The sequence below is a fragment of the Pogonomyrmex barbatus genome, unplaced genomic scaffold (assembly GCF_055798465.1).
Source record: "Pogonomyrmex barbatus isolate J1 unplaced genomic scaffold, ASM5579846v1 scaffold14, whole genome shotgun sequence".
NCBI classification, from domain to species: Eukaryota; Metazoa; Arthropoda; class Insecta; order Hymenoptera; family Formicidae; genus Pogonomyrmex; species Pogonomyrmex barbatus.
Genome location: NW_028297110.1, coordinates 3,724,401 through 3,751,170, shown reverse-complemented (window position 1 = coordinate 3,751,170; position 26,770 = coordinate 3,724,401). Strand labels below are relative to the sequence as shown.

The 26,770-nt window shown below is 35.1% G+C and overlaps 1 protein-coding gene and 1 non-coding gene across 9 annotated transcripts in view; both read right to left on the bottom strand.

The window, feature by feature from the left end:
- Positions 1-26,770, bottom strand: part of LOC105424460 (uncharacterized) — a 142,909-nt gene that overhangs the window by 71,396 nt on the left and 44,743 nt on the right. For 7 of the 8 annotated variants that reach the window (XR_016138447.1, XR_016138451.1, XR_016138450.1 and 4 more), the window contains exons 3-4: positions 23,001-23,185; positions 18,153-22,240 (exon numbers count right to left, since the gene is read on the bottom strand). Coding sequence is in view for 1 of the 8 variants with exons in the window: in XM_089073242.1 (XP_088929368.1) it covers positions 18,153-19,419 (1,267 nt within the window). In the remaining 7 variants the exon portion in view is untranslated. The remainder of the gene's footprint in view (positions 1-18,152; positions 22,241-23,000; positions 23,186-26,770) is intronic. The other variant, XR_016138449.1, reaches the window with a different exon arrangement.
- On the bottom strand, positions 24,896-24,968 carry TRNAK-CUU (transfer RNA lysine (anticodon CUU)). Its single transcript has one exon. It is a non-coding gene; the product is annotated as a tRNA-Lys (tRNA).

Below are 26,770 nucleotides of genomic sequence, written 5' to 3'. Positions count from 1 at the left end.
TGTAAAATTTTAAACTATGTATGTATGTGAATTCTTTGTGCAATTTCTGAGATTAGAGTATCGGACCAGAATATCGGAGACTAGAATATCGGACTTAAATGAATGTCTGTTCTAATCTTGAAGTACGATTGTCTAAATTTAGAAGCCATGCGCCTGATCCAAGAGACTATTTATTTAAATTCGCGGTTCAAAGCTTCTTTATATAACAGACAATTTTCCCAACTAATCTCAGTGTTCTGGTTTTCTTTACTTCTTCTTTACAGATAACATTATACAAGAATTGTTAGATGATATAATATTTTTCGATTAGATATAATTAAATTAAATTAATTAACTAATTAATATATCAAGTTTTATTTTTCGTAAAAAATTTTTCGTAAAATAACATTTTTCTAAATAAATGTTTAAATTATGTCTATATCAAAACATCTTATAAACAATACTGCGAGAGATGTAATTATCAAATATTAATTTTGAATAAAAAGAGTTTCATAAAAAAATTTGAAGAAATCGCTACAACGCTTTGTTACTTGACACATATTCTTCGTTCAAAGCTTTCTCAGTTATATTATGAATAGTCACAACATATATATATATATATATATATATATATATATATATATATACGTATACCAAAAATAAAAGGAGATATATGTAGATATGTAGCAAAGTTCGTTGTCTTGTCTGTGGAGCTATGCCAAGAAGACAAGCAATTTCGGGGATATCTACAGCGAACTTTATCTTTCAGAACATTTCTTAATTAATTTTTATTAATATTTTGTCAGAAATAAAATGTACTTAATATTGATAATTATGTTTAATAATAATTAAATTTATTTTAATCTCTCTTTTTCTTTCTCAATTGCTTTTTTTTCTTACTTTCTTATTTTTACAAATAAAGCAAAGCATATGAAGAAAAAAGAAAAGGAAGAAAGAGACAAGATAGCAAAAATCATGTGAATGGTAAGTAGAGACTCGAAAATATATGCATACATATACCGATATATTATATATATATATATATATATATATATATATATATATATATATATATATACTGAAAAAGAACGATGTATAAAGGCAAACGCGAAAAGTGGCTTACGTGACTGGAAGATACGGAAGAGGCGTTTGATTTATTTCGCAAATGATAACGATTCAGTTTAGATATTTCACATGCACATACAAGTATACGATAGAAAAGAAGAGAGCAACGAGAGATAAACGGGAGTCTCGTTGGGAACTTGAACGTATAAAGCAAGATTTCCGCTGTGCGTTTTTTAGAATAAAATTATCATACGGAAATATAGCACAAATTATCAATAACTAATTAATGATTACAGCAATTTAATGTACTGATATTGCCAGTGATATACCATCTTATAACAATTATACAAAGTAGCGAGCACGTATCGTCAAGGCGGAAGTTATTAATGGATATTATTAATTAATAATAATCAATTATCGGTTGTCGTGATCGGTGAGAAAGTGCCAAGAAAAAAAAAAAAAGATGAGAGCCGATCGTTAATCTTCTCGGGCAAACGAGTGAGCCGTAAAATAAGGAAAGTTGCCGAGGCGTTATATAGATAAGCCTATTCAGAAGTATTAATGGAATTGCTTTACGGATTTTATGCAGTTTTCATCAATTTGACATGTACTCGCGCAATTACAATCCGGATGAATTCTGCGCGCAATAAAATAAAAGACAAGAGCAAAGGTAAAGCGCCTAACGGTGAATATTATTTACAATTTAATTTATTATTTAATGGCCCTTACAATATGGAAGGTGCACTTTATTATCGAAAATCGTTTATTTTCTTTCTTTTCTTTCTTGCTCTAAGTTATATTTCTCATAGACATTACTCATAGACGTTACCCTTACGAAAGATATTAAAAGGATTATTGCAATCATGTCGCAAGTGAATTTATACAGTACTTAATGATAAGTATTATACGATACTTAATAATAAGTTATGAATTATCATTTTTTCTTCGCTGGAGTTGATTATCATATATTTTATTACTGCATTTTAAATGAAGTATATATATATATATATATTTTTTTTTTTTTTCAATCAAAAATGATAAATTTTTCTTTTAACACTCTATTATATATTTTTATGTAAAAGTATTTATTATGTTATTTCTTATTTTATTATTGTAAGTGAAGTTTGAATAAGATAAATTTTTTTTAATGTTTCTTTTTAAAAAATTCTATTTAATTTTATGTAGAAAGGAGGAATTCCATATAGATATATTTGGTATAAATAGTTATCATTTTTTATGACATATATTTTGATTTACTCGAGTTACTCGAGTACAAATCAATTATGATATTTATGGTGATATTGCGCGAATATCTCTGTACTTTGCATTATTTATATCTGATATAACAATAAGTCATCGGATTATATCGGAAAAATCTACGAAACGTTGGATAATAACAATAATAATAAAGCAGATAGCTATAAACTGATGTTATTACGCATAAATGTATATATGGATAAATCGTGATAGTTAAATATAATGGTTCCCAAACTGATCGTTAGAGTTGTAGATATATTTTTAAGTGAGCCTAAACAAAAGTGATTTTTTATAAAAATTTTGGAGAGAGAGAGAGAGAGAGAGAGAGAGAGAGAGAGAGAGAGAGAGAGAGAGAGAGAGAGAGAGAGAGAGAGAGAGAGAGAGAGAGAGAGAGAGAGAGAGAGAGAGAGAGAGAGAGAGAGAGAGAGAGGAAACGTATTATTAGAAATATATATTCTTTTAATTTAATTCATTTAATGTACTCAAAGTATGAACACACATTTAATTTTAAAAATCAAATCATAAAACACTAATTTATATAGTGGCGATTTTCGAGCTGAGATTGCAATTACATATGCTACCCGACAAGTTTCTATATTCAGTGAATGTACAATTAAAGTAAAAAAAAATCTAATAATTATTAAAATAATGTTTTTGGAAAAATTCGAGAACCACTGATTAAGTGTATTTTCATGTTTAAGCTGATACACAAATCATTATATTACCTATTTTATAGTCTACCGCTAAAATTTCTACGCTAATTCCCTAAACGTTCTTCCGACTTCCAATTCTAGTCGTGATCGAATAGACGAAAAATTTTATATGGCATTTTGAAATTACATTTCTTCGAATTAATTCTTTAGCAATGTTTTTTATTTGAAAAAAAAATTGATTTTTAATTCGTTATACGAGTTTTAAAGTATTATTCTCTAATACAGGATATTATTAAAATAAAATTTATTTTAGGATTTTTTAAACACTTTATAAACACGATTGTTAGGAAGTTGAAGTACCGGTTTATACCGCGATAAATTTAAGTTGCGGGAATTGCGTTCTCACATGTCTCATCACATTTTCCTCGCTTCTAGCGTCATAATCCAAAGTTGTGTTCAGAATAGGTATTACCGACGTTTAATGCGCGGCTGTCAGTAGCCTCGAAGATAAATCGATGCGGACATCGATTTGTCCGCGAGATTCACGCACGTCTCTATCCATCGCGAAATTGCGCTCATAAACAAGAGGCTGCGTCGATGAGATAAGATCATACACGGTTTACGCATCGTTGTATTACTGATACCGAAAGGCGAGTATTTCTCGCTCCTGGGCTTCATGAAATTATGCCATTATAGGGAAAAGAAGCGGTTCTCGAAGTAGTTTACAGCAAAACACCTTTAAGTTACGATCATATGGAAACGACTGTCAATAAATCGTGATAATTTTATATGAATTTATTACTTTTGCGAGGAAACTGCTGATAGACCTGACAGATCATAATGATCACCTGACAGTAATGATAATGGTTCAAGCAAGAAGCATGAGCGATCATGAAGTCCGCAAGTTTTTTCTCCGTTTTGAAATTAAAAAAACTCGGATCAAAAAGTTGCTGCTCACTTCGTATTTGAATTTAATCCAGAAGCAAATAAAGTTTTGCGAAATTCGCAAACAAAATATTTGTTAATTAGAATATATTACAGATATTCCGTAATATATTTATAAATAGGAAATTCATAACGATTTTTTTGCCGTTACGTGGAAGATTCTCTATGGAGGAAAGGAAATATTATTTTTTTTTAGCACTCGCGGTTTGCGCATGTAATATCGAGACTGCTAGGGCTATTACATGCATATACATACGTTTACGTTAGTTGGTAATCAGCAGGATCGCTGCTCCTTTGCTCTTACGTAGAAAAACGATGACGGTCGCGGGGCAATCAAAGGGCGCGCCATCGCATGAACGTAATCGCGCAGTCTCGCCAAGTCGAAGTTTCCGCGTTTACGAGTTGCTCCTCGAGCGCAAACGAGACGTGCTTTATAACATAGCACATGGTGGCAGCCGCGGCACCGGGATTCACCGAGATGATATTATAGTCAGATTGTTCTTAATCGCGCGCACACCGTACCTCGGAGGTAAAACGTACGTTATAATTCTGATACAATGTAACACGGAAACCTACAAGAAAGAGCAAATGAAAGATGGAGATCACAGAGGATGCGTAGAATTCCACAAAAATAGAATACGTAAAACATCTTTCACTGCGGACTGACCTTTCTTGCGAGATGAGGGGCGTTATGATTATACTCGGAGTATCAATCGCGGGGAGTAATAAACTGTAATAATGTTGTCGACGGAAGTGATTTAATGCATTATATGTAACGCAAGCATCAATCACGAAAATCGTTCGGTACCCGAGAAAAAATTGCCAATGAATAGCGAAAGAAATAAGAACTTGCGAAAGTATTTACGATCTATTTTTGTGGAAAATCGTAAGTAGATATGACTAGTAATATAATTCGTATTATATTACTATTATTCCTTTTTATTGTTTTTATATTACATTTTCAGTTATCAGTTTTGTGTTTTTAATTAAAATTATAAAAACTTAATTTTTCTTAAGTTAATCATAGACATCTATGGTTTGTTTCCTCGCGTTTAACAAATCTAAAGATTCCAAATTTTCAAACTTTTCAAACGTTTTGACTTGTCGCGCTGGTTCTCGTTCTCACGAAAGAAAACATATGTCTATTTATCATTCGACGTTCAATAATTTTTTCGATATAATGGGTACCGACAAAAGACACCCGTCAGATGGACAAATCTGAAGGATACACTTTACTATATGGGTTTCTAAAGACTCATTTGACATGCATCGACCCTATGTGAGTACCATACTTGGGGAACTAGACCTACAATACACGTCGAGACTAATGCATCTGATCACCATCTCAGGCACACGACGAGAATCAATCAAGTCTATTAAAATGGAGAAGCATAATTCCGATAGGTAATATAACGCGATACCTACGCGCTTCGTTGATCGATACATCATATCGTATCAGTCGACTCACTCGTTACATCATTAATGAGGATGATGCTCTGTCGATTACAGGATTGATGACAATTTCGTCTCGTGCCGTCGTGTAATAGATATACTCTATAACAAATTCTGTTCTCTTACTAAATCGCTGATAATGATTTTTAGATATTAGGTCCATGTACATAATGATCTTTCAGTGGTCGTCGTCTCGTGTTTGAACTATGATTGATGATTTCTTTATTAATGCGTGATGTAAGATTTTTTTAAAATTTGTGATGTGATTATCTTAAATAACAAGAGAAACAATCAAGAGAAAATATAATTTTTGAGTAATTTTTACGTAAACAATATTTCAAATTATAATTCAATTATTAATATGTGTTAAAGTATAAATAGTAATATATATTTAAAAAGTAAAAAATTATGAGATCAGAAAAAAATTAAATTTTGCAATAAAAAACAATTTCGAAAACCTTTAAAGTTGAAAGAAAATCTATTATTAAAATATTTTAAAACTTTGTGCAATAAATTATTCGAAAGTTTCAATGAAATGATTTATTTAAATTACATTACATTTAGCATATAACGCCTTCGCATGATTATGATTATAGAAATATTTTCTACGTTATTGATTTGCGAATCTAGATAAGCGAATTGAATAAGAGACCGTTATCTCTATCAATACAAGTTATTAGCAAATGAATCACTCTACCTTTGTGTCTTAAGATTTGCATGCTAAGTTGCTCCTCGGAAATCTGCATACGAAATGCATCTCTATTACGCATTCGTACTAGGTGTGTCGGCGGACGTTGCCGCTTTCTCTATTAAAATGTGCATTTTTTGAATGGCTTTTGCAATAATCAATTAATTCCGCCTTTCTTGTTATGACATATTACATTTAATTGACGCTACAATATTTCTTTATCTTTGGTTTCTTACACTTCTTTATTTATCCATCATAAATCATTTCACAATTTATATTATAGAACGATCAATTCGGAGTTTGATGACAAGTTACATTCTTAGTCATTGATAATTCTTTTTCGTGACAATTGATGACAGGCGAATTACACAAAGTCATTTGTCATCGGCAGACTTCTCGGTGCTACGATGACTTAGCATTGCATATGAGCATTCGAAATAGAACAGATCTCGTGCGATAGAATTTGAAATAAGAGGATCAACTTTCGTTAATTTGCAAGACCAAACTCATCATTTATCTTCGAGTTGTCGATGATTAATTATTTGAATTTAATGAAAATCGTATTATTCGAATAATTTTAATCTCGCGCACGTGTCGGAAAAGATTGCGTGGTTAGCGAGGTTAAAGCACCGACTATCAGGCGATAATTGCGCGATACCGGTTCGCTAATTGTCGCACACGGAATTCCATCGGCTAATTTTGGAATCTAATCGGCCGATCGTATTTCTCGCTGATTGGTCGTGTCGAGATAATCTCTCGACGCGCGACGCGGCGCGGCGCCTTCCGGCGCCTTAGCGCCGCGAGTTCGCATCGCGAATACGAATACGCAACAATTTCCGCGTACCACAATCGCGAATTTACCGTTATTCAAGATAGCTCTCGTCACGACTCGCGAAAGATCTCACTTCCCTTTAATCGCTCGGGCTTTAACAGCTGATAACAGGCGGAACCGATGTTCGTCGTACCCGATGCATATCGCGATCGTTAATGGTAAATCAGAAGCAACAGTAATTACACGATAATTATTAAAGCAATCCGGCAGATATTTAGCAGTGCAAATATCTGGCTGATTACGTCGTACGGTGTTTCATCGTTTTTCAGTTGAAACACTCGCAAATCGGGAACTTGTTAATCGATATCGTGCGATATCGCGGTTTAATTCTCTCCGCTTCGCATTTCTAAGTTCCGCGGCATTACCATATCAAATCACTTAACAGTAACTTCATGGCAATCTTCTCACTCGCGATAGTCATATCAATTGCAGATAAGAAATCAGATAGATAGACTCATGAGCATCTTTATCATCCGCGTAATTGTATTTCTTATACGCTAATTTTTGATTCAAGATTTTATTCTGTCATTTTATTTTTCTCTTTTTATCTCTGCATTTGAGAAGCAAATAATTCATTTTTTTATTAGCAAATTTTATCATTTTTATACTCCTTTTACGCTCCCGCGTCGCATTTTGTGCTTCGTCGAAAAGAGGAAAGAGAAAACGATTAAGAGATTATTTCTGGGGACAGTAGCGCGTAAATAACATAAAGAACAATATGTGTGATCGATTAAACCATCGTTAGCAGTGTCTTCAACGTTCATTTGAGTTACTTACGTCCGGGATATTTCAATTAAAAGCACCGGACCAATCAAGCGCGCAGCATGCTACGTGTGCCATCGGGAGCTAAGCGCTACGCAACCGCAGGGGTTCCAGAGTTTCAGTCGTCGGTTTTATATTTATAGTTATTCTGGTTCGATTCTTATTTCCTCGCGTTTTCTCCTTCGACGAGAGACGATTTAAGAGACGATTTAATTTCTTTTTAATTAAAACGCCGCAACGATTATTTCTAATATTCCAACGGAGTAGAGCAGTTGTTTTACTACATCTGTACCAATATTTGTTTAATAATAATAATAACGAAGAGTACAGCAATGCATACCGATAATACTAATGTGATATTGAAAGTAGTAACGATGTAATATCGTAAATGACAGGAGAATCGCCGATAGTTTGCGTTTTAGGAAAATTGTGACTCGCAGTTTACGTATGATTGCACATTGCAACTCGACTACTTGTACAAATATACGCACGAAGTTTTTGCAAAAAATTAAATTCGCATTTACAGTTATAAATGCTATAACTTTTATATGTTTAAGCTATATATAAGTTTTTATATTTTTGTTAATATCCGTAGTCTAATGTTCTCGGCGTTTGTTGCAATTTGTTCATGGGGAATTCAAAACAATTTTCTTTGGAAGAGTACTCAAGTTAGAAAAGACATTTATTAATTCTATGACTTGATGCATTCTTGTCCGAGCGTCAACGAACTCTACGTGTGTTCGACGCATTCGTGATTTAGGCACTAGCTCGTAATTTTCAGTTCTACTTGTTCGTTTTGCGGACTCGGGAGCAGAGGAACGGCGCGGTGAACCGGACGAGCGACGAAATTTATTGCGTATTAATTGCACGCGACCACATCGTCGGTCATAATTACGTTCGGCGTTTCGAATCGAGAGGCCTCCTTGCGGTTTACGATCGTAACAAGGAAGTACATGAGACACGCGAGAGAAAAGGGCGCAGTCTCCCTTTCTGCAGCCGACATTTGAATCTGACTGAAACAGTTGAAAGAAAAATTGCAATACCGACTTCCAAATGCAATACCGAAATAATTCATAACATAGACAAGTTATACCAAAATAGCTTTTAAGAATCTATAGTTATTAACTCATGGTGCAATTTTCAGAACGATTGTGTTAGAAATCACAATTAAAATTGGTATTTTATCATATAAGAAATAAGAAAAGCTAAGAAATAATTGCATTAAAATTTTTTTTAAAGAAAAAAATATCAAAAGCATTAGATTTAATACATTAATTTCTGTTTATTTTATGGAATCAATTTATACTTAGAATATCTATAAATTTATGCTTCATAAATTTTCATCATTTAATATCAGTTGATATAAATATATATATATATATATATATATATATTATATGTATAAATTATATATACATATAAAATAAACTTTAAACGACATCAATTCAAAAACAGCATGAATAATATCAATTTGATATGCAACAATTCAAAGATAAATATTTTCCGTTTAATTCTACATGGATCGTTTTAGAAATCGATTTATCGCAAAAAAATATCAATTCCTAGAACTAAATGCGTAGAAAATCAAGAGAATTGACTGACTAAATTGATTTAGCGGTAGGTGTCGACTCTCCCCGTTAATCATTGATCTCATCGCCGCTTCTTAAGGGAATCATTTGTTATCGTTATCCTTCAGCGTGTTACTAATGAAGCGGATAAACGCGTGAGCCCTGGTGAGTAAAAATCATCAATGAGGAACCTCAATTCTTCACGGCTTCGCAGACAAGTTTGTTTGACGTTCCGATTATATTCCTTGTGCGGAAATTACTCGTGGCATGCTCGCTGTTAATGTAATATTTATGATATTTATCTATCTCGTCTTTGAAGGAAATTTCTAATTTGACTAATATATTGAACCGGTTGTTTCTTACGTATGCGGAAATTACTTTTTATATTGCAATACCTTATCATGTCTATCATGATAGGTCGATCTTAGAAAAAAATTTCTAACTTGATTAGAACTAATTAGAGAATATATACATAATTAAGGTTAAAATTATTTCTTCTGAAACTTTTTTTGTTTTACAGTTATTTCTTAATTATTAATTATCTTCGTTTATTTTATTTTTATTTTATTTTTTATAGAATTGTACATATTTTCAGACTAGAATTATATATTTTATTAAATCTCGAATTGAAATGTTGTAATGTGAATTAAAATAAAATAATTGTTGAAGAATATATGTATAAAGAAAAAACGAAATAAAATAATAAACATGATCATTACAAATCTCGACACATTTCCTTGTTATCTGTGCAACTCGGAAATGATGATAATGTACATTGATTTGCTAAATTTGCACGTTGTTCACGGCAATTATTTTCAAATGTTTTAAAAATACATTGATTGAAAGAAACATGGAAGAGAAGATGATATCTTCTTCATGTTTCTATCTTTACCGGTAAAGTCTGCATATGAAGTATCTCTACTTTAGTAAAGTTACAACATTCTTGCTAAGATATAAATTACTGCATACGCAGCACACTGATATAAAACGTTATCTTCCTTGATACGTTGAGTTGAATGAACATCTGATACACTGAATGTTACGTCACAATATAATTTCTCATTAAACATGATTTTAAAAACATTAGTTATATAAATTATTAATAGTAATTTTTTTATAATTTGTTATGTTATATTAGATGCCCCTTATATGATCAAAATGAATAACGATTTACGATATTATTTTTAGTTACATATTTGTAACACAAAATAAACTTTTATCAAAATATTATTTTTTATTTATTAAACAAAATAAATAAATGATTTAAGCTACGTATTTTCTTGTGGAATTTACTAAATTTATTAAAAATTTATTAATGATTATAATTAAATATATTTCAAATATGCTAGATGGACTGGATGTTATTGAAGCTTCAAGAAACTGATTTCAGAGATCAAAAAAGTAAAATAGCTATATATAGGTTGTTGAAATATTTTTCCATTGTGATAAGTTTTTAGTATATAGTACATTGTGCAGATTTAATTAATGTATAATAATAGACTTAAGAAGAGATTCACGCTCTTGGAGCTTTGAAACATATTCGCATTACAAATCCGTAAATAGACGAGAGACTTCCTTCGACGTAAATCGAATGCAATGTTACGGCGATAATTGATGAGATATCCTTAATGCGCGATACATCACTCTTGCGTAGAGTTATTTTAACATCGACGTTCCGCTCGTACGAAACTAATCGAGTGCAACGGGAATTAACGTCGCAAACAGATCGACAGATTGGCAGCGAAGTCAATTCGAAAATATTTAATTTTTACGGATGCTGAGTGCGTTCCTATCGATGCGAGCTAAGTGATAACTGATGAAGCGAAACGCACTTAACCTACTTAATGTTAAAACACGCAGAGAAAAACGACTTGCGTATTTTTAGGATCTAGTTTAAGTCGCGACAAAAAAGTTTTTTTCACGGAGGGTGTTTCATGGGAACTGTTAACGTTTAACGGTAAATTCTTTGGATAACTTGATGCCTATTTCTCATTTTTGCTTTATATACTCTATTTAAAATAATTTATTTCTCAGAGATTAAAATATTAAAAAAAAATATTTAAAAAAATTAAATATATATATATATATATATATATAATGTATAATGTATATGAAGCATAAGCATTGTTAAACAAAAATTATATAACAAATTAATATTAGGCATAATATATTTTAATATGCAGAGAGAGATTATATCATGTAGAGAAAAATTGTTATTTGGAAAGTCTTTTACATAACTTAATTTTACGTAATAACTAATCTTTTACTTAATAATTTACATAACTTAATCAAAACTAGAGCAACATATTCTCATTTCGCACTCGAGCAATAAATCGTAATGCTGTTTTTTTGTCAGTTCAAAATATAATATATGTGCCAGGCCATATACAGCTACACTCATTCGTCACGAGCAATTTGTGTGGGTAACGCGTAGAATTTTTTTAGAGCGTGTATGGCTTGGTAAAATATTTATGTGCCGCGTATATCAGAAATAAACTGTCGCGAAAAACGTCCTCCATTATCTAGTGGATCTGGCGACAACTTTATAGGCGTGTCCGTCGTCATCCATCAATGTGAAATTTTATATGACAGAGAAAATTGACATCGCCTCTGATCTGGTGAAAGTCAGTTGTGTGACTAAAAATATTAACGGTATCAATGAAAAGCATGTATGTAAATGTTATCGTTGACGATGTAGATATACAAAACATCGATCTCGAAATTATTCTGATTATAGCACGAAGAAAATTGGTCATATAACGACGAAGCTTCGTTAAAATGATGAACAGTAATGAGTTTAATGCAAGATGTATATTAAACTCCGAATGCGATTACTCATATAAATGTGTCTGGTTGTCAAATAAAACTAATAGCAAGTTATTTCATAAATCTAATTTTAATCACGAGTTTTTTTTAGAATGATAGATGAAAGATTTCTTCTTCTATAAGAGTAATTTATTCTTCTTATAGTAAATAAATTTTTTTAAATTTCTTAAAGTTATAATAAACTTCTTAAATTTTTTAAAAACTATAAATTTAATTACATTTCTGTGGATATTTCAAGAATACAACGAATTTTAAAAATTATCTCTACTTAAAATATTTTACGATATATATTATTTATAGATTATTTATAGATTGCCATGTTCTATTGCATTTTGTTGCCATGTCTATTGCGTTTTGTTCTATTGCATTTTATTAGCAGTCGCAATTAAAACGATCTTTATGATACATGCAGGAGCACCATACCGTGCGTAAGGACAATTTAAGAAAAAAAATGATCACGAATTAACTTAGTTAGGAGTAGTATACATGTACAAGTTGATTTATGTATGATCGTTGGGTGCAGTTCTCGATACACATTTTTCAACTCAATACGGACGAATCGAGTGCATTCATTCATAAACAGGTTTGTCATCGCGCCTTGATATCGCAATTTAAGGTTCGGGCAATTGACCCCGTGTATCCTCATCCGTTACGAAAGGGATTTCAAGCCGAGGCGTCCGATATTAAGCGGTTCTCTTTCGTGCGAAGTACATGTACATCCTGCGCCATTGGCCCGTTAGCCCGTTATCTTTCGTGCTGTTTTATTAATAGTTTCCCTGTACATCTTTTGCTCTTGCACGACTCTGCAATAGGCCCTGTCCAGCCGATGGCTTCGGCTTGACCACCCGCGATACGTCGGCAAAGACTACAAAAGAACTGCGATAGTCAGTATAGAAAATTTCTAATAAAGAATTAGGAGATTGAATCCTACTTTGGGGGTCGGTCTCTCTCTCTCTCTCTCTCTCTCTCTCTCTCTCTCTCTCTCGGAGTTTGGTATAAAATTGTCGATGATAAACGTCGCGATGGCACAAAAGCTATTTTGATGCTTTATTTTATATTATTCATATTTTTTTGAATAGTATGTATATTTTAAAACATATAAAAAAATTGTAAAATTATATAATAATCAGACTTTGTAGTAAAGTAAAATATATTTCTTCAAATTTGGAATTTGTGTTCTAAATCATCGCACTCTCAATCTCTTGTTAATTGATAACTATATCGCGAAGTTATATATTTTGTCTATGCTTAGAAATGTTCTTGGAAGAGAGTGTCTATTTCTTAGTAATCTCGGCTCTAATATAAATTCTCTTCTCTAATTTTTCTTTCTTGGCTCAGGTCATTATCAACATCATTATTACGTTCGAAGCAAAAATTTACATATAACAACGACGATAACTAGATAATTTCTAAGTTCTTTAATAATTTCTATTTAAAATTAAAAATTATTAATTATATTATTATATTTGACAAAGTTTTGTGTTTTATTTAGAAATTGAAGTTTTCGGCTATATAATAATTTCACAATAAAGACGAAATATTCAACAAACGAATGTAGACATTAATAAAACTAAATATCTTTAGGATATGAAGGAAAAAAAATTGAATCAAAACTTTCATCAGAATGAAAGTAAAACGTATACAATAAGACGGTTTTGTGCTGAAATTCATCGCTATATTCTGTGCATATATCATCGACTAGTTACAGTCGTGCTCAGCGATAATTCAGAATTTTATCGGATCAGGCGCGAAATTTGCACTTCTTAAGCTGTCGTCGTCGGCGCAATTTGATTAATCGAGAAGCGTTGGTCATTAATTATCGTTTGCATCCTGAAATCGAATTTCAGAAGAAGGTGTCGTCAATCTCGTTCTGCATATGTTATCGTTATGGATTATCTGAATTATCGTTTCGTATCGAGAATTCTGCAAAGTCTTACGATATACTCTAACCGGTTATGCGGGCCTCGTTTAGAAATAACATATGCAAATCCGCGATCAAGCATCATTTACTTGCGAAATATGCTCAAACGAATAATGAACTTTTAAGCAACAATATATTTATTTAATTGCTATACGGAAATACGGAATCAGCAAAAGAGAAAAAAAAATGACATTGCACCGCGTTGTAAAGATACGCATGCATGTGTGGAATAATTACTTAATGACGCTGTGGAAATTCGTAATTTCCATTAAGAAGCGGTAAAAAAGTTTGCGCGTTTTTCCAGCCATTACAAGCTCGTTAGCCAGTCAAACGCATAAAGCCTTTTCCCACACGACTCTCTAATTTACGATTTAAGTTTCAGATATTCATTAAAATCAATTTACTTGAAAAGATTAGATTATCTTTATAGCTTCTTTTAGTTTTTATTTAAGTTACGTAAAAGTACATGAGTATGTGTATGGCGAGTTATAAAAAAATAGTCTTCTATTTTATAGCTTTTATAGCTTTTGATTTTAAGACTGTATCTCCGCGATTATTTGCAGAACATTAATTTATCATAAAATCGCGACATCATTTTCATTATCGTTTCAAAGTTTCGCGAATAAATCGAATAGTTCATAAAGCCAATGTAGGTCACGTTCTTGTGAACCCTACAGTTTCCGTCTTTTAATTATACCATTTTTGATAATAACATTATTTGGAGCACCGAATCTCTTTGAAACTTCCGTCATTATCAAACCACAGAGACAGATTTATTATTACATCCGCTTTTTGTATTCTTTGTTACATCTTCTTATTAAATATTGCCATTACTAGCAGAAAATTAAGATCGCCTAAGATTCCAAAATAAGTAAGAATAATAATAGTAGTAGTGATTATTTCGATCATTTCTCTTAATCGAGTTGGATTAAGATCATTTGCTCATATTAATTTATATTATTAGGTAGTTTATTAATTTATATTATTAGGTTTCTATAGTATTTAAGAATACAAAAAAAAGTGAAAACTGGTGCGTGTTAAACACATGCACATTCTATACTGTAAATCAATGCACCATCTTTATGTAGATTTCTCTAGAGATTTTCGAAATATTATTTTTTTCTAAATGAGAGAGAAAATTTTTACCTTGAAACTTATTTATAATATATTTCGATTTCACTGATTGTCATTGATACTTAAACAAAAATAAAATTTTTGGTAAATGAAATGAAAAAAAAAATAAATCACGATGCTGCATACATATTGGATATATCGATAACGTATCTTGTCAAAACATATCTCGTGATATGATATGATATTAAAAGAAATCGATTTCTTTTTCTCTTATTTACATTTTATTTTTACGCATGGTGGAGGACTTGACGGGTCCATCGTGTCCTCATATTTATGCATCGTCGTTTTTACAATTTCAAGGCGTATTCAGACACAAAGTAGAAACGTCTTTTACACGTATTTTTTCGATCGACACACTCACTCGTCTCGATTTTATCGTCGTTTGACACCTGTCGATGAATATTCATTTTTTTATCTGTTTTACGTTTCATCGACCGACAGGTGGGCCGACTGCAGTCAACGTCGTCGTGTATTCAACGTGAAAAAATACACGGTAGAAATCCGTGAACGAGAAAATCGTCCGTCATCCGCTCCGCGCTCGTCGGGCGATCGCGCGATGCTATCGACTCGCGGGGCGCGTTAACACTCCTAGGCGAAGTTCTCCTGCTTAAGGAAGACGAACGTATCCAGAAAACGAGATTCCATCGGTTGAATTCCTCGATGATTGATCCGCCGGTAGCCTGACATCGCGGCGCGAGTGCACGGAATGTTCAACTCCAATTACCCGGAGCCTCGGAGATTAAAGTGGTCGCGCTATTACCGAGGAGGACGTCCGTCGTCGTCCTCCTCGTCATCGGGGCATCGCCGTTTGGGCCGTTTCCAAGCCGAACGTGAGCCGCTGCCACTCATCGTGTCGTCGTCGTCCCGGCCACTTTACGCGCGCGAACGTACGACATATTTGCGCGCTCACGTAGCGCATTACGCAAAGAAAGCAATTAGGCGGCGAACAGTGGACGTGCGCGAGAACTGACTAGACGGTTCATTGATTTCCCCGGCGAACGACGCACGAGCAGCGATGCCGACGGAATACCTGTTGGACTAGGGTTATATCGTCGATTGCGTGATTTATGTAAATGATCGATCGCGCGCGCGAGCGAATAATTAAGGTGGTCGAAAACGCGTCGTATTTATATTACGATCAGTGTTCCATGGCGTTCTAGTGAAAAAAATGTTGGAATTTGCATATTGTGCCGCATAAAATTCTGATGAATCTTACGTTTTTTTTATTATTTTATTGGAATAATGAGAACGAATTACGTCTGTGCAATTGATAATTAAATAATATTATTTTATAAATTGTGATAAAAATCTTTTAAATGGGAAAAATATATAGTTCAAATCATTTAAAATCTATCAAATTGTATATTAAAAAATAGTAGGCAGCAATAGTGGAGCAGCGAAACAATTTGTGATACATTTTCTTGTTGTTTCTTTTGCCACATTCTTGTTCTGAAAGTTTCAAATTATTTAGACTTATGTCATGTCATTGATATTACATGGTCCACAAGATAAATGCATATCATTTCTTAGACACATTTTCAGATTAGTTTTCTCAAAATTATTCCATCCTGTTGCAATCTTTTCAGCTGAGCCTGTGTTAAACTTAGACATTAGAGAAAATAATAATAAATAGCTATCTATTACCAATTTTTACGAAAGATTTTTTGCCACCAAAACTACAATTAATATTCCTTAATTAATGGCTATATATCTCGATATTTGTTATTGTAATACCGGTTTTACAAATTTTTACGATGTATCACAAAATCGCACTCATAATATTACTCGATTACTTACTTATTTGAAATTATTTTTCATTTTATTACACAAGACAATTCGCAAAATTATTCAAACAAATGTTATTGTTACACAAACGTTAAACATCTTTTTCTCTAAAATAATAAGTAATGGAATTTATTATCAGAATATACATCTAATGTGTTTCAAAAATATTTTATTTTAGACGCTTCATTTTCTTTTGTTAGGACTTTTTTGAGAAGGTCTATAATTATAAATCAAGTTAATGTCAAATTAATTGAGTTTATATACTTTCTCTCTTGTTGTACTCTCAATATAATTTAATACGTAATTAATTTGCTATGATAATGTCTTTTACAATGTACAGAGCGACTTACCTTATTACAGCGAGTAATAATTTCATCAAAATTTTCCCATTAATAAATTTTAGTTTTAAGTTGATTAAACTCTAGTTGTTATAGATGTGTTCCCGATTAACCCGATTTTATCGGGTCTAGCGATAAATGTATTCGGAGAAATGCAAATAGGATCACACTTTCTAGCAGCCAAACGCGATTAGAGTTTTGGCAAAAGTCAGCGTGGTCTAGTTACAGTAGAGAACAGTATTCTTGGATCAGCTCTCTTTTCGATTTCAGTTCCGTCTTTTCTTCTCAATCCTTTTTCCTCATACTTCCAATACTCTGTTATAATATCCTTTGAATTAATCAGTATTTACTTCAAATGTGATTTAATCAATTCGATGTCCAAAAATTATTGTATAATAGAAACAACGAGGAAAATAAAAAACAGTTGAAACAGGCATTTAGCTTTTTAAAAGCAATATATTCCGAAGTCCGAAGATCATCTATAAGTATTTTTACAATTTGGAAAGAGAAATTATTCACGCGAATTACAGAATGGACTGTAAGCTGAATATTTGTGCAATCATCTATACAATGTTACCGATATCGCGACGCAGCGATGCAGACCTATCGACTCTGTTCTCCGGAGCAGTGATCGGAACGCTGCTTATCGAGTAGACAATTTGGAACAGATATCGAATTGCAGTTGCGGCAGTCGACCCCTAAATCGATTGCTCGGCAGACACGCTGATTTTGCGAAATTTTCGGCCGTCTGAATGAAATGTCGAAACACACGGTATTTTTCATTGGGAATTCCCAAAAAGTGAAATAAATTATTAGTTATTATTGTTTAAATGAGAATTAACATATTGGTGAATTTCCGAATTTCTATTCAAAATACAATAAATTTATCAAATAAATTTTTCTCCGTTTATTAATTATCGTGTAATAACATGCGAAAGCGTACTCACTGTAGTCTGACGTATCGTCGTTGGAGCCATTTACCGTACCATCCGGCAGAATCTGCAGATGTCGATGCCTGATGTACAATTGTATCTTCCTGAAAGATCCGGTGATGTGGGAGAGATTGGCGGATCTCTCGGCTCGAATGCCCGTGTCACCGATCGAGTCGAATGCTCTCGCATCCACTACACCGATAATCCCGAATCCCAAAACACTTAAGCAATTTGTGATCGGTCTCGTATTGACCCTAAATACACTGGACGAGTCGAACAGTCCGTGCCGTCCGAACACAACGAGCAAAAGGAGAAAAACCAGCTGCAGGAAAGAACCATCGCGGCACGCGCATCTAATCCTTTTTCTGTCCTCGAAGTTCCGGACGATCCTTTTGCCTCGCTCGTTCTCCGGACGTTCATCGCGCGGTCCCGAATAGTCCAGTTGCGCGTTTCCATCCGCCCACGTGTCATCGTGTTCCTTGCCAAAGAATCCCTCGTCAACATCTTTAAAGTCATCCTCGAAGGCTTCTTCCTTCGCGCGAGTATGCAGGCGGTGACTAGAGAGAAGAGAACTTTCTTCCGTAATTCGCCTCCTTCCCGGACGATCAATCGGATCCGCGTCGTGATCCTCGCTGCCGTAGGACGACGGCCGTGGCCTCGTCCAGGATCGATCCCGGAGACTTTGATGCCCCGTAATCGAGCTCCCGCTCGCGTCCACTATCGCGAGGCGAGATCGTTCCGTGCCGTTGCGTAGCCGCGATTCCGCTCGCTCGATCTCGTCGCCGTGCGCGTCCGCGTCCTCCCGCGAGTTCCACGTGACCGAGAAACGCTCGTCCTTGATGACATCCTCGATCGCGCGACATGCTTCGCGGAGTTCGAGTACTCTGTCTTCTTCTTCTCCTCTCGTTCTTTCTTCTCGTCGCCGACGTGACAGCTGCGTTAATGCGAGACTCTTCTCTGAGAAGTCACGTTCGTCTGGAATCGTCTTCTCTTCGTCACCGATTCTCGGAATTCTCGCGGTTTTACCGCGACCGGACGGTGAGGTCTCGCGCCTGCAATCTAATGGCACCACTTTTCCTACGCAATTTCCTGCGCTTTTCCGTCGTCGATCTTTCGGGATCTTTTTTTGCGACTTACCATCAATTCTCACGGACAAATGCGCGCGGTCAGTTTGGCGTTCGTCGCTCGCAGAAGTCAATACGTGAATCGTCGCAGTCGGGCAGTCGGCATGGGAATCACAGTGCAGCACCCTATGCCCACCCGTGTCGATCTCAGCGGGCATGACGGTCTCATCCGACGCTTCTTCCTTTGCCCTCCTCCCTCTTGCCCGCGTTGTATAACCGTTTCTCCGCGGATTTATTATGGATCGTCGTGTCCTCTCTCGTTTTTTCCTCGCGATTCCGTCTTCCACTTTTCGCTTCGAACGTCGTCGCGGAACGTCGCTGATCGGTTCTGATTCGCACCGCGATCGTCGTCAGTGCGGTATGGATGAAGGCCGCACGCGCTGCCAGCTGGCATTACAACCGACACTTCCGGTCACTTCCGATTCCGAAGAGGGTGCCTCGAGAATACGTGGGCCGCTGAGAACGGGGGCTGCGGCTGCCAATCCGCTATTACCGTCCATGCATCATTCTCGCGCTTTCGATTTTCTCGCATTCTTGCGGCTGCTGTCGGTCCGTATCGGTTACGCGCGCGCCGTGATAACAGCCTTCAGAATTTTTTAATTGTTGGACCAGCTGATCGCCGGATTGCGGAACAGCGATTTATCGCGAGTGAAAAACGACGGGGTCCGTTCGTGGGACGACATCGGGGTCAATGGTGAGCTCCACCACGAGAAATCGACCGTGTTTTTCACTCGATAGGATCGCCGAGGATACTCGATACACTGCGAATGATCCTGGCAGTCGGTTGATCGGCCGGCCCGCCCGACGATGGCGAGGTCGATCCTCCTTAAATGATTTTGTCGCGGTATGCGGCTTGACGCTACCGGTTACTTTCCACGACCTCGCTCGATCTTTGTCTGTCCCCTCCTCCTTCGTTCTTTCTCCCTTCGTCACTATTAATCGGCAAGAACCGACACGCGTTACCTCGCACCGCCTTAATGAGTTTTTCTCTCCTCCTTTCTTCTTCTCCACTTGACTTTTCTTGATCTTATTGATCTGCTTTTTTGAAACCTCGCGTATCCCTTCCGGAGTCGCGATTACGCGCAGAAAAATCTTCGGGCGAAAGATCGGTATGAACAGACCCTCAAGTAACGCACTCTCACTGCTTCACCACTGATCATTATCCAAAAAAGAAATCAGATTCTCTCTTGATTAACGTCTACAGTAAAATAAACCCCTATTAAAATCTTTGAAGTGAAGTCACGTGGTAAAAAGTTAAAAGCGAGAAAAATCGAAATCGATTTGTAAAATCGATCGCCGCGTCGCGATTGGTAACGCAGCACACGTGCTCCAAGAAATGTTTCAAAGAATATTCCAAAAAAATTTATAGAGCTCCGTTTGCTATCGACTTTTTTTTTTCAGTTCGGGGGAAGACACAGCGAGACTGTTCGCCAATTCGTCGCGATGACGAGGGGACCGGGCTGAGGTACTCGACCGGGCCAGGTCTCGCATATACACGCAATTGTCACAAGGGGGGGTTCGCGACCGCGCGCGGGGTTATCTCGCAGGGTCGTCGGATGGTGCCGGTGCGGCGTCCGAGAAACTACTGAACGAGTGCCGCGGTTCTCTTCCCCGGCTCGCCGGGTTCGGGCACGCTCCTCGGTTCGCTCTCGTAGAGAGACCGAACCGGCGCGGCGGCGGCAGCGGCAGCGGCGGCGGCGGCACAGGCACACGAGCGCACACCACGGCGGCTTGGCGGCGGTGACGGAGGCCAAGAGTGAAACCACCAACACTATATCAGCGGGACACACGGCTCGACTCGCTCTACTCACACGGGCCCGCCACAGCAGCATCCATCCCATCCCGTGCCACGGCCGAAAAAGCCGGCCGATTAATAGCGCTCGTCACTACGTTCTTATTGTCGTTGTTATATTGTCGTTATATCACTGCCGATGTCGTCGTCGTCGTCGTCGTCGTCGTCGTCGTCGTCGTCGTCGTCGTCGTCGTTGTTGTCGTCGTCGTTCTGTTCCGCTCGGTATCGTCACGTAGTAGTAGCCGTCCGTCCCGTTCCTATCTGTCCCGTTTCCGTCTGTCCCATTCCAGAACAGCACGCGACAGATCTGGATGCTTGCTCGGTCTACGTTCGCTACCGCGCCACTACCACCATCGTCAGAATCGTCACCACCACCACTGGTCGCCACCACCACGCGCCACAGCTTTTTCTGCCCTCTCTTCCTTTCTCTCTTTCTTACGAGCTGATAAGCGTGGCCTCTTCTTCTATTTCTTCTTCTTCTTCTTCTTCTTCTTCGTTAAGAACTTCTTCGTTTTTACTCTCGTCTCACTCTCACTCGATACTCCTTTTCTTCCTCTTCCCTCTCTCGGCTCTCTTGCCTCAATTTCTTCTACTCGTCTGTCTCTTCCTCGTTCCTCTTCGTTCTGCTCTTCTCGCATAAACCTTCGACTCTCGTCTCTTTGACTGCAAATCGTTCTCCAATCCACCTAGTCTATCCCAGATCCGTCATACCGGAGTAACACCATTCTCTCTCTCTCTCTCTCTCTCTCTCTCTCTCTCGTAATCATCGAATAGAAGAACGACAGGGAGGACTACTCATCGGTAGGAAGAAAAGGAGAGAGCCGGTGACAAAGGCTGTGAAGGACGTGCGCGAACACCTGTGAAGTTGAGAAGATGAATCGCTCGGAAATCGCCTCTTGCACGCGCGCTCGCATTAGGGTTTCTCTCCGCTGTTTCGTTTTATTCTCGATCTGTCTTTCTCTTTTAATCTCTTTTCTGTCGCCACCTCCTTCCGTGTGCAGCTCCTTTTAGCAAGACGGTTTTTGACGTTTCTTACACGACCAACATACATGTGCCACGAATGCCGCTGCCACTGTTGTTGCCGATCGTGTACGGATTGCTACGTCTCGTTTCCTTCGGCTTCTTTTTCCTATTCTCTCTTATTTGGAATCGAAAGCCTGGTGGGTCAAACGGTACGCTGGATGCTTCTACAAACAGAAAGCAGACCGTCTTGCGATTGACTCGAGTTTAATTACGATGGGTAAGCTCGTTATGTATTTCAAGTTCTTATAAATAAATAGCAAAGAAATTTCTAATATTAAAAGCGAATTGATTTAAGTTCTGGATAGTCGTCGATAATTATTAATCTTCTAAGTTATACGACAAAATATTATATAATGATTAAGCTTTATTATGATAAACAAATATTCTAATCGAATGAGTTGGAGAAAAAGAAATCTTTATAAATCAATCAATTTTACAGAATAATTATGTTCCATTTTATGCTGAAAAGGAATTTTAATTTTTTGCCGCTTTTACGTAAATTAAAATTTACATTTTGGCGAAAGAATGAATAAAAGATAAAAGAAAAAAAAGAAAAAGAAAAAAACAGAAAAGAGAGTACGCTGAAAATATGGAAAACATTATCGCAATTCGTTCCCTACAAAATTTAAGAAATTTAAGAATAATATTTAAAAATAAAATTATTAAGTAAAATGCTACATTGAAATTAGATGTTTAATTTTTAAATGTTACAAATTGCAAATTTCTATGTGCGACACATCTGCCTATTTCGCTTGTTTCAACATCTTTTTTATATGAATTCTTGAGGCAGTTTTCGCTAAATTAAAGTCCGGTATTCTATAACAAGTGCAATTTTATTCCGAAGAAATACGACGATTAAGGCAATGAACGAATCCAAAAAAGTATGCGATCGTCTGGATATACATCGATTGTTCGCTCACTCACATAAGATACTATCTCCAACACACTCCACAAGTGGAAATGACCGCTTCTTATATACGCTTCCCCGTCTTGTAGGAAGATAATAGAGAGATACCTCTCATCGGGCAACGCGACAAACGCATTCCTCATTGGACGCATCTTCCACTTTTATAGCTACTCGTTGAATTTCCGGTGTTGTTTGAGTATGTCTTGAACATAAAAGAAACAGCCAGATAGTACAAAAATCGGTTTTTTTTTTTTTAGTAAATACGAATTTTACGATAAAGCTAAACTTAGTTGTTTATCTTTTTGGTAAAAGAATATAGCCATTTGCTGTTATCTTTGTAAATTTTAATGATTAATAATTAAAGTTTAATTATTATTTTTCAATAATTAAATTTTATTTAATAACTATTTGAAAAGAAAATAAAAAATTGTGTTGAAATTACATAGATTTTGTTATATAATTGAAGTTTTAAAACTTTAACAAAAACTGTGAAAAATATTAATTTTGGAACTATTGAAAAACTACTACTGAAAAACTATTTCTCACTTATCACTTATTACATACATAGTCATTATCGGAATATTTTGAGATATCCTTTTCAGATATTTTTTTTCTGATATATGAAAAAGTAAAATCTTTTCTATCTAAACTGCCAATTTGTTATTGAACTTTGGTTAAGTTAATGAAGATAAGAATCAGTATCTTATATTTAATACATGTTTCTTAAATACGAAATATAGATTATCTTCAGATGAGATATATTATCTCATCTGATTAACATTGCTAGAAGGATAGCTTCTAAGGATTCGAAGAATAGCTTTAGGTGGAGCCATAAATATGACATAGATATGTTTTTTTCTTTATTTCTTCTTTATCCCTTAGTTCAAGATAAAAACGTTTATTTTAAAAAAATATGTCGAAGAACACTAATGTTTCTTTTATTGTTAGAATTTAGAAAGGATATTTTAAGATATTTTAGAAAATCTGAAAGAAGATCTCCTGACAGGTTATTGTAAGATTGACTTATCGATCCGTAGAGATAATTTCCATGATTATTTAACGAACCCATAGACTCAAGATTAAATACACTGCAGATATTCACATATTCACATATATATCATATACTCACACATCACATTTATGTATATGCACTCTTGTTAGCAATAGTGCAGTTCGAAAATCAATAATAGAAGGAAACGATAAATCAAACAATAATAACAATAGAAAGAGCATTCGCACACAATACGTATTTAACTTAGATAGAACAGGAAAAATAGACAAGCTAATGCTTATTTTTAGAAGTTACTTCAAAAAGTTGAAATAGAAATTCATTTATTATGAATTTTTTTACAATATGTGTTTATTACATAAAACGATGAAAATGACAAATATTTATAAAATCAATTTAATAGATGAATTAATTTCTATAAATTATGTAATTTTGTCTACATATATATATATATATACACAAATATATATAAAATAGTGAAAAATGTATGTAATGTATAAGAGAATGTATCAAATACATTACAAATTTTAAAATGTATTTATAATATTTATAATAAATACTCTCTACTGCTTTGTAGAAAATGATTGATTTCAGTTGCATAAATACATATTATAATTATGAGGATCAGTCTTATTATATAAAGCATTAAAAGCCAATTTTGTTATATAAATACTATATAGCATTAGGTAAGCAAAATAAAATTTTAAGTTGAAATTTAGTTACAAAAATTTTATTAAAATTTGTAAGAAAAAAATAGTATTTTTGAACAAGTAATGGAAAATCAAAATGATGGAAAATCTTTTATTTGCAAATAAAATGTAATATTACATATATTTTTCGAATACATAAATATTTTTAATATTGTATATAAATACAATAAGAATTTGGAGCAAAAATTAAATCCGCCCAACGTGGGGCTCGAACCCACGACCCTGAGATTAAGAGTCTCATGCTCTACCGACTGAGCTAGCCGGGCTTGTGATATTGTTCTTCAAAGTTACTCGAGTGCCTTTACTTTATTATTTTATGGTCAATAATTATTTTTTTTTGAGCGTTGATACCAAGAAATCTACATATATACATTATAAATTAATAACTACAAATAATTAAGTCATTTTTCAAAATTCTGATATTATATATTAAATGCATACGAAAATTGAGACAGCCAATCACGCAGAAAGGTATACGTTAATGTGTATGTCTTGATGATTATCTCTAAGATTACTATCCATATTAGCATTATACGGCGATTAAATGTAAGCTTGTTATCGCATAATTATTTGTAACCATTAAAGATATACCTCCCAGCGAATCTATTTTAAGAACACGACTCGTCAAGTCTTGAGAGATGTTAATTAATCGAGACGAGCTTTGACAAGTTTATTGGTCGATGTCGAAAGTCGTTTTTCTATCTCGAGCGTGAAGTAGATAGTCACAGCTGCCATCGTAGATCAATTTATGTATAGGGTGCAGCAAAATTATCAATTTATTTAACAATATCTGAAAAATCGTTTTACAATAATATGCCATATAATCATTATTGTATAGTATTTTGCAATGTGGCAACTTTATATTATTTTACAAATATATTTATACATTTTTTTTCTTATCATGTTTGATTTATAATCCGCCATGTGAATGTCATGTTAGATATTGTCAAAGTAAACACGATAAATAAACAGGATGATTATTATGCAATTTCTGGTAGTTCATAAATACGTTGCGTTTGATGCGAGCTCGTTACGTGGCAAATTACATAACGAATCCCAATTTGTGGAGCATGCAAAATGCGCGCTTTAAGAAAATTTTCGAATATATGGAACATATCCTCATATGCTCGTCGTGTTTCTTCGACAGATCATCGTTCCACATAAGCGGGAACCGCTTAATTAGGGGGCGTTATTGCGTTTGTATTTATGCATTATAACGAGCCGGAGGATTTTTCGTCGATGATGTTATAATCATCACCGTGAATAAGGGCGTGACCAAACTACAGCGGCAAAAGAATGAGTCGCGAAACTGCATCTGCAATGGCGTGGCATCTAATTCATGCAAATGCAACTGTAAAAAATGAGTTTCACTTGTTCAAATATCTCAGTTTATAATTCATTATCTATTATTCTTGATATCATGAGTTTGTATCACTTGTATAGTGAAAATATGATAATTAATAAATTTGTAATTTAGAAATATTTAATTTCATAATGTTTTACCTTGGCAAGAAATTGTCGGCGCAATTTAATCATGTTTGTGGCTTTATCTTAAATTCTTGATATTGAGAATTCTCGGGAGATAATTGCAAAAGTACGCAAACGAAACGTAAATAATTTTCATAGGAGTGTTTTTGTACGCACGTTGCATGCTTCGCAGATGCATAAACCTTTACAAAATAATCAAATTTTATGGGAGCGCGTTAATTAAATCGCATCCAGTTTCGCGCACTCGTTTTTCCTGGCGTGCCTTCTCGGGAGATAATTCAGCATCATCTGCGAAAACTTCTGCGCCAATGGAGGGCCGGGATTTTATAGTTTAATAATAGAGCGGCGCGCGAGAAGAGTGTTTGCTTATCGCATCCCTGATTTTCAGCCGAAGACACGACGTCCGTCGTGCGCGGCTTATAGGATAGAACGATCGGTCAAGAGAAAAGAAAAAAGCAAGAGTGTGAAATAAGATACAACAAGAAGACGATGGGATGGATGTCCCATCCCCCGGACGCAAATGATCGAAGGATAATTTGAGCCGGAGGGCATCTCGTCGCGTATTTTCGTACATTCACTG